Source organism: Stegodyphus dumicola, chromosome 2 (genome assembly GCF_044657685.1).
Source record: "Stegodyphus dumicola isolate Sdum_Otavi_A_Nest chromosome 2, ASM4465768v1".
Lineage (NCBI taxonomy): Eukaryota > Metazoa > Arthropoda > Arachnida > Araneae > Eresidae > Stegodyphus > Stegodyphus dumicola.
In genome coordinates this window covers 180,564,204-180,577,435 of record NC_140769.1, presented here as the reverse complement: position 1 = coordinate 180,577,435, position 13,232 = coordinate 180,564,204, and the positions used below count along the sequence as shown (strand labels likewise).

General features: G+C 30.7%; 1 protein-coding gene across 3 annotated transcripts in view; it reads left to right on the top strand.

The window, feature by feature from the left end:
• The window catches only part of Syx18 (syntaxin 18), a 56,420-nt gene extending 43,406 nt beyond the window's left edge, over positions 1 to 13,014 (top strand). For 2 of the 3 annotated variants that reach the window (XM_085811486.1, XM_085811485.1), the window contains 4 exons: positions 305 to 363; positions 4,190 to 4,259; positions 10,088 to 10,168; positions 12,767 to 13,014. In XM_085811486.1, coding sequence (XP_085667612.1) covers positions 305 to 363; positions 4,190 to 4,259; positions 10,088 to 10,168; positions 12,767 to 12,862 — 306 coding nt within the window. In that variant the 3' untranslated portion in view covers positions 12,863 to 13,014. Of the gene's footprint in view, positions 1 to 304; positions 364 to 4,189; positions 4,329 to 10,087; positions 10,169 to 12,766 lie in introns of all 3 variants that reach the window. The other variant, XR_015039666.1, reaches the window with a different exon arrangement.
• Positions 13,015 to 13,232: the final 218 nt, after the last annotated feature.

Here is a 13,232-nt window from a genome sequence, read left to right as displayed (position 1 = left end):
TATCGGGAAAAATCCCAAATCTGGAATTGCCGAAGTCCCAACGAATCCGGATTTCGGACTTTGTACTGTATATTGTTTCTCAAAAGGAATGAACTTTTCTTGTGTCATTATAGAATATAATTTTAGATTTTAACATAAATATACTTTCTTAGTTCACTTTTCTTTCAAGATATTGTGAATGAGCTCATTTAAATATTCATATTTTGTAAATATTAACCAAAATTTAGCTGAATTTAATGTGACATACTGATTTTTTGAATTGTCATATTCTTTTTAAAGTCAATGTAATTTTCAATTGTTTCAGTTTGAAGAAGAAAATCAGAGGCTATATGAAGACATGAATACTCTGGTGGATGAAGTTAGGTATGAAAGTTATAAAAACTTTTAGATTTCTATGAATAAGTTAATTAGATGGGAAAATTATTTGATGTGTTTTAGTGGAAAGGAAAGAAAATGCATTAATAAATCTTTTTACATTCTCCATGGGGTTTGACAATCGTGGTGAAATCATATGTGAATAATCCATAATTATGTGATGCAGATTTGCCAACTCTCATGTTTTCTCAGTACAATTTTTCAATTTTGCACAGTGCAAAAGACTGGTGTTCTCAAAAATACAGTCAAAAGTCTTTAATCCAGACATCCATAATCCAGAATGATCTATAATCCAGACCTCTAAGCTACAAACTTTCTGTGCATGCATAAACGCATAATGCATTTATGCATGCTCATAATACCTTTACACATGTGCATAATATGTTTATGCATGCCCGTTTAAAGTATAACGGACAGTATAACCTAAGCTGAAATTATCTAATTATCTATTTCAGTTAATGTTACAGATTGCGTTGTTCCTTAATCTTCAAATCGGATCCGGCTTATTATTTTTTTCAGAATGTTGAGCAATTTTATAAAAGTAAGCTTGAACTTTCGATTATGTCAAAAAGAGTTTCTGATTCTGGAGCTGCCAGAGGATCTATAAAGCGAAAGCATGTTTAGATGTCTATCAAACAAAAAATGGAATTGCTGCAAAAAATGGATAAAGGCATATCCTTTGTTTCTCTAACCATTCCGAAATCTGTTTATCAATTTCCCACTGTTCTGCAGGGGGGGGGGACGTCGTGGCGTGCAATGAACTTTAAGTTGATTTGTCAGCACTATCCTTATCTTCAGAGCAGATGTTTTTATATTATTCGGCTTACAAATCCTTACTAAATGTAGTATTTCATCTCGATGTACTCGTTCTTTGATATGATTTAAATCAAATTTCTCCTTATTATAAATATCACAAATACACATCAAATAGTTTTCTGGTTGCAATTTTCTAATTTCGACTATGCGTAATGTATGCTTTACGCATGTGCGTGTTGAAAGAAATGTTTAATAAAGTAAACATATATTAAGCATTTTTTTTGGGTAAATTTTGATACCCTTAAAATCATAATTCCTCTTTATTTCATAAATTATGGTTTCATATTTTTAATTTTATAATTTTTGCATGCCATCTTACCAGATTTAAACTGATGATCTATAATCTGGAAAAACTGATAATCCGGAATCGCGGGACGAGTCCGGATTAAAGACTTTTGACTGTACAGTCAAAAGGATATTGCTCATTTTTCACATCTTCTGCTTTGAAATAACCTAACATCTCTACAGTGGTGCCTGAACTAAATGGTAGTAAATGATAATCCTCCACCACCAGGATTTGGCAATTGTGTCCTTTAATTCCCAGTCACCTTTTAAAAGGGGAGTATATAAGATATTTCTCCCGCCTTCTTAGCATGCCTTAGAGTTGTAGTGGTCTACACGCTCAACACATATTCGAGAGGTCCGAGGTTTGAGTCCCGGCGAGGGCATTGCTCGTTTTTCCTCTATCCTGCTTACAAAAAAATACCTAATGTCTCTACAATGGCACCCAAACTAAAAGATGATCAGTGATAATTCTTCATCATCAGGATATGGTGATTGGGTCCCCTAAAACACCAGTTGCCCATTAAAAGGGGGAGTATATATGGTATTTCTCCTGCCTTTGCGGTGTAGTGGTCAGTACGCTCGATGCAAATTTAAGAGGTTCATGGTTCGAGTCCTGGTGAGGGCATTGCTCATTTTTCACTTCTCCTGCTTCCAAAAAAAATACCTAATATCTCTACAAAAAAAACTTCGTTTCTAAGAGGCATGGAGGCATTCTACAAAGTGAACTCCATTTCTAAGAGGCATAGTGGACAAACTACAGAGCTTATAACAATGAGGCTCGCAGCTTTATCTTCTCATGTTTGGTTGAGAAAAATGGTCTTAACCATTCTTTGAGCAAAATTAAATGCCATCATTAGAAGTTTTCAGTCAATGCTTAGGAGGCACGTTTGTTTAGTTCCAGGCTACGAATCCGTTTTAGAGTGTATTTTCAGTTTTCTGTTAATGGTTGTTATGCCTTTTGTTAAGTTCAAATTTTAGTACAAAAAGTTATTTAAAACCTTCATAGAACTTTGTTGTACCTTTACAGATGGCAGTCTTATAAGGTCTAAAGTAGCGGTTCTCAACCTTTTGACTAACGCTGACCATCTAAACAAAAATTATAATACTTTAGTACCACCACTACATTTTACAATGATTATTTTTCAATTTCTCAATAGAAATATTTAAAAAAATATATTTTGCCATTTGTTCAACCTGTTGGTTATTTGTATTAAATATGCACACATAAAATATTAAATTAATAATAAATTACCATTTTAATTATCAAAATTTAAGTTATTATTTTTTAATTTTAAAATTTATTGTGAAATTTGGGCCTGTTTAAGAGAGATCAGTTTCTTTATGTCTGGTCATATTTCACTTAGCTTTAACCGTAAATTAGGATCCTTTTTTTTTTTCCAAATGTAACATTTACACAAATAGGATGTGCGAAAAAAGAATAAAAATTTAATAGCTTTATTTGATATGCCTTTAAATTATTTTTTTCAGTTCAGCCTAAAGTTAACAAGACGGTTGTTTTTAAAATCTTCAGTTAGAGTTCAGTCACAGAAAATTTCAATCAATTGTTCTTTTTCTTCTCGAGATTTTTGAAATTAATAGTTAAAAATACTTTGTTTCTTTGTGTACCACCTATTTTTCTCTTGCATACCACTGGTTGACAATCGTTGGTCTAAAGAACTTTTAAATTAGTATTACTCAAATCAGGTCCTTATCATTGCACGTTCAAAAACTAAATTCTACGTGTGCTACTTTTGGGAAGGTCCCATATTTTTCAAAATGCAGAGGCAGAACAGATAAATAACAGTTAACTTATATCCTTCATAAAAACTAAACCAGCTTTTTGAGAATTAAGCAGAATTGCATGAAACCAAAGCAAAGATAATATGAGCATATTGTTATGTCGCACTTATCCATTTTTGCCACTAAATAATACTGTTTGGTGACAGTTTTTATGCAGTTTTTATTTTATTTTATTTTATTTATTTATTTATTTTTCTGTAATTCATAATCCTGTATATTCTTTATGATGGCTTTACAAGTTTGCCATTTGCTGAATTTTTCATTAAAAATGGCATCCGAGTCAGATTATAAAATTTGAAAAAATTCTAGTTAGTTGAAAGCTAGATAGTTGATCTTCAACTCTACCCTATAAGTCTGCAGTCATTAGATTATGGCTTGATAAATACTCCTGTAAGTTTGGCATTAGAAGTCGGGCCTCCTATTTGCTGGATTTAAACTTAGCACAAGTAAGATGCAAATCAAAGGGCCATCACTATTAAGAGTCTGCTACCAGCTAAAATTAAGGAATTATAAACATGGTATATGTTATTCGTAAACTATACTTCAGAGAATTTAGGAAGTCCATACCCCATTTTTTCTTATTTTAATTAATTTCTTAAAAAATTAATTTTATGATGTTATATGTTTTCTGATTACAGATATAAGTAATATTTTAGGCACTTGCATATTATTGCAGCTATCTTAGCAGTAGTCACAAAATTTTCAGAAGTAGCCGAACTCTGGCAAGCATGTGCATAACAGTTCTTTATGTAGCCATATCCACTGTAAGCTGCAATCTGAAAATTCACCAAATCACCTTTTTCTTCTTTAAAAAAGCACCACAGTGGTTGTGATAATACGCAAGTACCTAATTTTACATGTAGCATTTATATATTTATTGTAATTTTTCATATCTTTAAAATATCTTTTATAGGGAAATAGAAGGAAAAGTTGTTGAAATTGGAAGATTACAAGAAATACTCTCTGAAAAAGTTCTTCAGCAGGTTATAATATTTTATAGAAAATCTTCCTTCCACCTTTTATGTTTTCATATTACATGATCATAAGAGATGGTAATTTCATTATTATAGCTCTCTTTTATCAGTTATTTATCTAAAACTTTTAGGGCAGTGAATTTGATTTAAAAAATAGTTCAGAACTGATGAGCCTAATTACAGCAATATCTTGCATAGTCTGGGTAGCAGGTTCCACCAAGACCTTGAGTCTTCATAGTTGTAGGTGCTGTTATCAAGCAATGATGAAGGTCAACATGGATCATTCCTCATCAGTGCTGTATTCATCTTCTCCAGTAACAGTAGTCAGAGCTCAGGCATAGATACTAATCTGAATGTAATGATAGTTTTTCCCCAAAATGAAACATTCTTAATAAAGTTTAGGGAAAAAAATAAAACATAAAAGCAGTACCTTTAGTGTGGGTAGTAATGAGCACCTGAATCTGTGATTTTCTGCCAATGTTTTGGCATTGTTTTCGAAGCCTTCAGCTCAGAAACATGGTGGCTGTGAGTGCACAAAAACAGATCAACCTCATTTCAGGCATCCACTGCAGAATGGAAGATAGCACCAGGAAGATGTGGCTGCAGGTGTGAAAAAAGAGAGTCCTTATTTTTGAACTTTTAGTACCAAACCTTCACAATGTCCTATGATACAGCATTAGTACCTAAAGCTATACACATGATTTGGTGACATTCTGTAGTTGACTTTTTGCAACAGAACAGGAAGTAAATAATGATTCTAATTTGGTAGTGTGATGTTTTCATTTCAGACACCTTGTACTTAATGATTGCAATATTCTTTTTTTGCATATTTTATAACACAGTGTTCTAAACCAAGTTTCTTTCTTTCAAATGCCAAAAATCATTTGACAAAATATGGTTAAACAAACCAATGTAAACTGTTTGCGCAGGCGATATTTGCAGTGGCGGGAAACTTTTGTTAAAACCCAATATATATACTGCAAGGAACCTCAGAAAGAGTTGAAGTATGCATTGTATCACATTAATTTAAAACAGCATAAAAATAAACTTCATAAAGGAGCTTTATAAATGGAAAATCTGATCATTTATGTATTTAAAAAATATTGCTGTGTGGTAGTTTTTTTCGTATCTATTTTTATTTTGCTAAATTATAATTTATAAATTTTTCAAACTCGACTATGGTGAATCAGGACTGAGCAAAGCCAAACTATGTAAGATATTGCTTTATTTAAAAAGATTTTTATAACACAAGAAGAACAGCCATAAATTTCATAGTATTTTCATTATTTTTGAAATTTTTTATTCATTTAATCATAATATCATCCATGTATTCATTTATGACTGGAGGCAAAGTATTTTGAAAAATAAAAAAGGGAATGTATCTTCTGGTTCTAGAGGGTGCATGTAGTTTTAAGAGTCAAAAGCTTTTGCCATTTATTATATTTATACATCATTTTTAATATGAACTTTGACATCTTTTGTGAAACTAGAAAATAGCAATATTTTATTTTAAATATGAAAATTGCTGTTTTACATCCATATCTGTGACCATTAGTAATTTGTCTTCAAAATATTTCTCTTGAAAAGGGTATTTTATCTGTAGCCACAGCTTATGCAGATAATTAGCTAGATTAAATTTCCATAAAATGCCCAGCATTTAGCAGTTAACTGGTAACCTAAAAAACTCTAAATTTACTAGATCTCTGGAAACAGGTTTCCAGCACAGATCATTTTCAAAACTCTCAAACTCTACAAGTTAATTCAAATTTCATAACAAATGAGAATATTTACTGCAGGTAAGAGGTTCTATGTTATAGTTTTATTTCAATAATAAGAATGCAAATATTCTGTCTGCTTTTTCATATTTTTATAGCATATTTACATTTATATTCTTTTAACACAAACTTTTACTTTTTGTAGCAACTGTTTTTCCACTCCAAAAATTTGTTCATATCTGTGTTTCTCTAAAGAAAACATTTTATTTAAAATTTCTGTTGCTAAATTGCAGATTTATGATATTTGTAAATTAAATGAATATTTCTCCTTCCCTTTATTGGCCAACCAGCAGTTGAGTAGTAAAGTCACTGCACACTGTTAGTTTGACCAGGGTTCGATCCCAGGTAAGTGGGTTGGCTGCATGGGCATTTTTGTGGTTTTCCACATGTATGACATGGATTAAAGCCAGTTTCCCATAGAAAGGCCTCCACGAAGGCATTTTTTCCCTTTGGCAAATAACCCTCGCATGCTTTGCTATTTTAAAATAAACCAACGAACCTTCTCTTTGATATTCAAAAGGTAGTAAAATATATAAAAGTTTATCATTTGTTCTTAGAAACAGTATTTTACATTTAGACGATGAAATGATTGTGAAATTTGTTAAGCAGTTTTTAAATCCCATGTCCAATATTAAAAAAAATAACATGCTGAAGCTGTGTTACCAGAAGTTTTTCAGCTAAAGTAGCAGTAGCAGACTCAAAAAGTAGCACATTATGTCTGAGATGACATGATATTTGTGAAATCATAATTATGATATTCACATGACCTCTGATAGAATCACAAATTCAGTCGCCATTGGCTTCATAAATTATGGACTGTAATTTGATTCTAGTCGTTTGAATTCCCTATCTTTGTTTTAACAAAAATTTTAAAATCTATATTGCTAATTTTCCATAGCCATTCATTTCTTCTTTTAATTAATTCTCAGTTAATTTATATTTTTATTTTAAAATAAATTTGTTCATATCTATTGTTAAGTGTTATGAGGTATTTTCTCCCTCCTTTCTGCATGCCTTCGTAATGTAAAGGTAACACACTCGGTGTGCGTATTCGAGAGGTCCAGGTTTGAATCCCAGCGAGGGCATTATGCATTTTTCACATCTCTTGCTTCAAAATAACTTAATGACTCTACAGTGGCACCCGAACTAAAAGGTGGTGGATGATGATTCTTCACCACCAGGATCTGGCAATTGATTTCCCTAATCCCAATCACCCTTTAAAAGGGGGAGTATATGAGGTATTTTCTTCATGCCTTTATGGTGTATAGGTGGCACACTCAGCGTGTATTCGAGAGGTACGAGTCCCAGCAAGGGGATTGCACCTTTTTCATATACTCTTGCTTTAAAAATAACCTAATATCTCTACAATATTACTTTACATTTGGATTTGTAGCCCTATTGTGCTAATTTTTTTGAATTGGCAGTTCATTCTTTTAATTCATTGTTTTTTTACTTTAATCTTTAATGCAATTTTTGTTCTGTATTATTATTTATCTTTATCAGATTCTGATCGCTAATAAAAACCCTGTTCATTCAGTATTAAATTTCTTTGTGTTATTATTTAGAAAGCTGATGTTACATTTAAGTCATTTCAGTAAACAGACATTCATGTCTTGTCTTTTGAAATTTTAACTGTGTTTTGCTTAGACCAAACTCAGGCTGTATGAGGGCTTAATGGAAGATCTGAAATCAGCTGATGATCAATCCTCCCCCCAGACAAAATGAAATATTTTATAAACAAAATAAAAAATATTTTTATTAAATTTTAAACTTCACTTACAAAATATTTAAAGGATAAAAAAATTCAAATTTATATTTATTTTCCTTCTGAAATCTTAAATTTTGTACCTGTAAGATATTTTTGCTGATAACAGTTATAATTCAAATATATTGGCAGCTAAATATTAAATTCTTAGACTGATGCTTCTTTTAAACAGTTCTAACATGCTTTATTAATTAGTAAGTAAACTTCTTTAATTTAAACTGAAAGTAAACAAATTCTAAAAACTTTGTAAGTTTTAATAAAAATTCATCAAGTAGAAGAAAACTTGAGACTAATTAATAACAACCGAGTCTCTTTCTGTTATGTATTAAATTTTTCTTTGATGCATAAATAAAATATATGTGTTTGTATGTAAATAATTTTAAACTTTATTTCTTACTGTAGCCTGACACTTGTAACATTTCATTTCTGATAATGTTTATAGACTTGGAGAAGTTACTAAAAGTTATCTTCATCACTGATCGTAAAAGCTTACTGGTCAATTATGCTCTTTCTTATTAATTTTCATCTGCAAAAAACTGTTTTTCACAAATAAATGCATTCCAAAACAAAGCAAATATTCCTAGTGAGAAAAGTTCATAACTAACCAAATTTATTTTTTGACAGGTATGGATAAAATTTAATAAAATCTGTATCTTGAAATCTCTGAATAAGATTTATATCACACTTTAAATTCACAGTCTTTGTTTATAGTTTTTGGGGAGCGTTATTCACATTTGTTTTTAATGAAAATAAAAATAAGAAGAACTCGGACTTCAAATAACTAAAATCTTGAAATCTTTGCAAAAAATACATTATTGTAGTATCTTTGGAGGCTGCATGTGGTTCACATGCCACCAGTTCAAGACCACTAGCTTAGGGTGCACAACCTCCATGATGAAGTGGTTGCTAATGACAGTACCTTAAATTCTTAATAGATGAGATCACCCATCATATCCAGTGGCACTCCAGACCATCACATTTAGTGACTGGCCTGTAAGATATTGGATAATGCAGTCTAAAAGATAGCGTTCAATCCTACAGCATCTAACATGTACTCGACCGTAGGTATATTCCATATTAAAGCAAGATTCTTTGGAAAGATAATCTGTTGCTAATCGGTATGCAAGTGACTGAGTTAGTGAGACCATTGTACCTGCATTTGTATTAAGAAAATCCTGCACAAAAAAGTGCATGTATGCAGTACATGTCACAAGACATGCTGGCAAACTTCTGAATCTCTCAAAGACGCAAAGACATACCTGAGGCCGTGATCTAAAGTTGCACCAACTGTCAAAATAAAGCTGTGCAGTCTGTCACTGTCATGTGGATAAGTTTTCTGTTATTTCATTGTCCGCTGAAAGGTTAATGGCTTATCCACATCTTATTTACGAAAAATCCTCTTACTCTCAAACCAATTATTCACCTCTGTTCAAGTGGTATAACTTCCACATGTAAGCCCCTTTGTCATCAATGAGGTGTAGTGAAATCACATGAAATAGTTAATGTTGGCCAATAGTAAAGCAGTGCTTATAATGTTTTTCTGCTACAGCTGTCTATTTATATAGCTAACATGACAGTTCAGAGTTAGCTGCTCATCCCACAAATGCACTATCACTCTAAAATTCTAGTTATTTGCATATGATATCCTGCTGCATATTCTGTGTAAATTGTAATTTATTTGCATGATTCTTTCATGTTGTTGCTGTTTTCATCAGTAGGAGTATGTGTTATTTTATTGATTGTTTCCATTATAATCCATTCCTGTTAATTATTTCGTACATGTCATCAAAACTATTTCTATTACCCTTTTCTTCCCCCCTTTTTTTGTATGTGTGTTTTTTGTTTTTTAGAAATGTTGAAAAATACTTAAAAAATAATAATTTCTAATTTGTTAATGTTAAATATCATTTGCAAAGTACATAAAAATTATTTTAAAGAAAATTGTTTTCATACCTGTAGTTTTATATCTGAAAGAGAGGAAAATAAAATTATAGGAAGTAAGCAGCATTAAATAACTGGAAATATTAAAATACAAAGAGAGCAGTGAGTTTATTTAATTTTATTACAGATGTGTTAATTGATGAACTGCAACGTAACCTTCTAGATTTTTATTAAGAAAAGGCTACATTTATTATTATTGTAGTGCATATGCATTTGTCATGTTTATGTATTGTAGTGTATGTATTTGTGTTGTTTATGTATTGTCATGTTTATGTATTTTAACCTTCAGTTAGAATACATAAAAAACTTCTAACTACGACAGACAAATACAATAACTTTTGTCATTATTCCTACAGGATCAAGACATAAATAGAATATCTGATACTGTCATGGGTACCACTGAAAACATTAAAGAAGGAAATGAAGAACTGCGTGAGGTGATTTGTCATTTATATATTTTTACAGATTTAATTCTTAAAGCTGAATATGGTCCTAAATCGTATGTTGCAGTTTTTTCCATACTTCCATAGTTAAAATTGGGAAGATTTTTTAAATATGTTAAATTCACTGCTATAAAACTGTGTATAATATCCAGAAGATAAATTCTAATGTTTCCAGGAAAACATGAATACATTTATGAATTTGAGGGGGTGTTAATTATTTAAGTAAATATGCTACACTATATTTCCACCATTGTTAAGGTTCTTATCATAACAGGGCAACCAGGAGTTGTATCTCTTCACCTTAGAAGGTTTGCCCAGGATGTAAATCATGTGTTAATTAGTTTTTCAACCTGGTTATCATCTTGCAATTGCTGTTGGCTTTCATGTGTTTGAGCTGGTGAAAGCTACTAGATGTAAGATCTGAACTGTAATTAAATATTTAAATTGTTTCTAGTCAAAGATGACTAGAAGTTATGTTATGGTGGCTAGGTTTGAGTAGGTGTAGCATGAAAAAAAGTCAGTGCCCTTGGTAAACATTCCATGTTGTTGTTCAGTGTTATGTAGTTTTTAAGTGTTCAGTAATATTATAATTCAGTAATATATAGTAGTTTTTAAGTGTTCAGCATCAGTTGTGAAACCTTGAAACTATAAATCTGTCAGCAAATTTTTTTTTTCTGTCCCTAACATGGTGCATGTTATTTTATAAGTGAAGATCATCTGACCCGCTGTCATCGTTTATTGTGATTACGATGCCTCCACTGCAGTATTACTATTTGGATTCAAGGGTGGCCAGCAATAATAGTTTCATCCTCAGTGATAATGTTGCTCATGAAAATATGTCAACGAGTCCATTTCATTGCAACGTTATTTCAGTTTAGGATGTTCTCTAAACAGTTTCAACACCTTTAGCACCCAGCGTTCATACAATTTTTGGTAGTTCCTGTTGCACAATTTTATGACAAAATTAGTGTAAAACTTTTAAATGTGCAAACTTTTAAATGTGCATTACACTGACTTACCTGCTTTGTTGCTTTTGTTTACATAAATGCCCCATGTTGTCAGTCACAAAAAATGATGGATAGAATTAACCTTAATCTTTGTTCATCATCATTTATATCTGTATCCTTCATTAAAAAGTCGTATCCATTCATACCATTGAATCATTCATTACATGTTCTCCTTAAACTTGGATAATTTGCAGATAAATTTCAGCTGGATTAATATTCTTGGCATTCAAGAAATAAATAACCAACTAAATTTCACATACCATGTACTGATGTTATAAATATATGTCAAGAAGCTTAAACTTCAGAAATGAAAAAAAAAAGGGGGGGGCCTAAATATTTTGGCAATGAAGCAACAAACACAGCATACTTATTCCCCATCATAAAGCTGCAGTAATATCGTAGATATCCCTTAAAGATGTGCAGTAATTCCTCCTAACTAAATTTTTTTCTTGTTATTTTGTAAAGTTGCTATTGATGTGGAAGTTAAGCCCTGCAGACCTCACTAGACAATGATAACTAGTTATCGCTATGTCCGGAATATTATATTAAGACCTTGAAAAAGTTTAAATAACCTTTTTATTTAATTTGAACTTTTAAAAGGCATAATTTGTGCTATAAATATCACTATTTAGGCCTACATTAAATTAAGCAATAACAATCGAATAAATTTAAACATTGATAAAGTAGTCAAAGACTATCCAGTCAAATAAATAAGCTGACTCAAATAATTTTACCAGCATGTAAGTTTAAAGTATTGTCTGGGAGAGAATGCAAAAGCCATAATAATCACTTTTAGATAGATCCGGATAAATTCTAACAGTGTGGTGCAAGTGCCAGAAACTCTCTCTAACATTCAAAACCCTCAGCTTATGTACTGTGTAATCTGGTGAGGAATATGGAGAGAAATTATAGTATGGATCAAAATCATAATAACTGGTTAATTAGCATTAAAACCTTTCAATCTGATCTTTTTTTTTGGGGGGGGGCAACAATTATATTGCTTCTACTGTATAAGAAATAGATTAAGTTAGAGAGATTGAATTACATATAAATTTCTTTAACCATTTTTTTTTTTTTTTTTTTTTTTTTTTTTTTTTTTTGTCATCGAGAAAGAAGAACATGTTAGTTAGTACTTTTTTCTGTTATTCATTACATTAAAAGTTAATTTTGAGGTAAATGACGGGATAGATAGTAAGGATCCATAGCAGATTTTTCCTTTATATTGGATATACTGTTTGTACTCATATAAAATTGATCAAAACACACTAATCAGATCTAAGGTGAAGTATTGAAAGAAAAGGGATTTTTTGCATGCTAGTTTATAGTTCTCATTTCTTCTAACAAAGAAGAAAGTCAGAACTGTTAAAATATGTATTTCACTTTATTGTATGTTACACAATTTTTCATTTTTTAAAGTTTCTATTTTGAATGAACCCTATATGTTTTGAAATATGTACTATGAATAAATAAGTATTTACTTATGGTAAACATACTTGTACTGCAAATACAGATTCTTCCTGTGTCTTATATGTCTCCAAAATTTACAATAATGTGTATTAATTTAATGTTTTACTTTTTGCTGTAGGCAATGAAGAAAAATGCTGGCTTCAGAGTCTGGATCTTATTCTTTTTAATTGTTTTATCATTTTCATTGTTATTTCTGGATTGGTACAGCCCATGATTATATCTGTATAGTATAGAATTTGTAAAAAGTTTTGTTTAATTAAATTTATTTTAAATATTTATAGGCTGTAATTTCCCCCCTAAGAGAAGTGAAAAAGGAAATGATGAAATTCAGACTAAAATTATAAATAAATTATACAGAATAGATCATTTCAAACTTTTTATTTATCTCTTCAACTATTCTTCCTTCATTATATGAAATTAATATTATGACACTTTAATAGAAATTTAATTAATTGTTTCTAAACCATATTTTTATCATAGGCTTGAAATGTTTCCATGAACATTAGTTTATTTTAAATATTTTTTTATATTTGCCATATTTTGTACTGATAGTATTTTATAAAATAAATAAATATTTTGTTGTA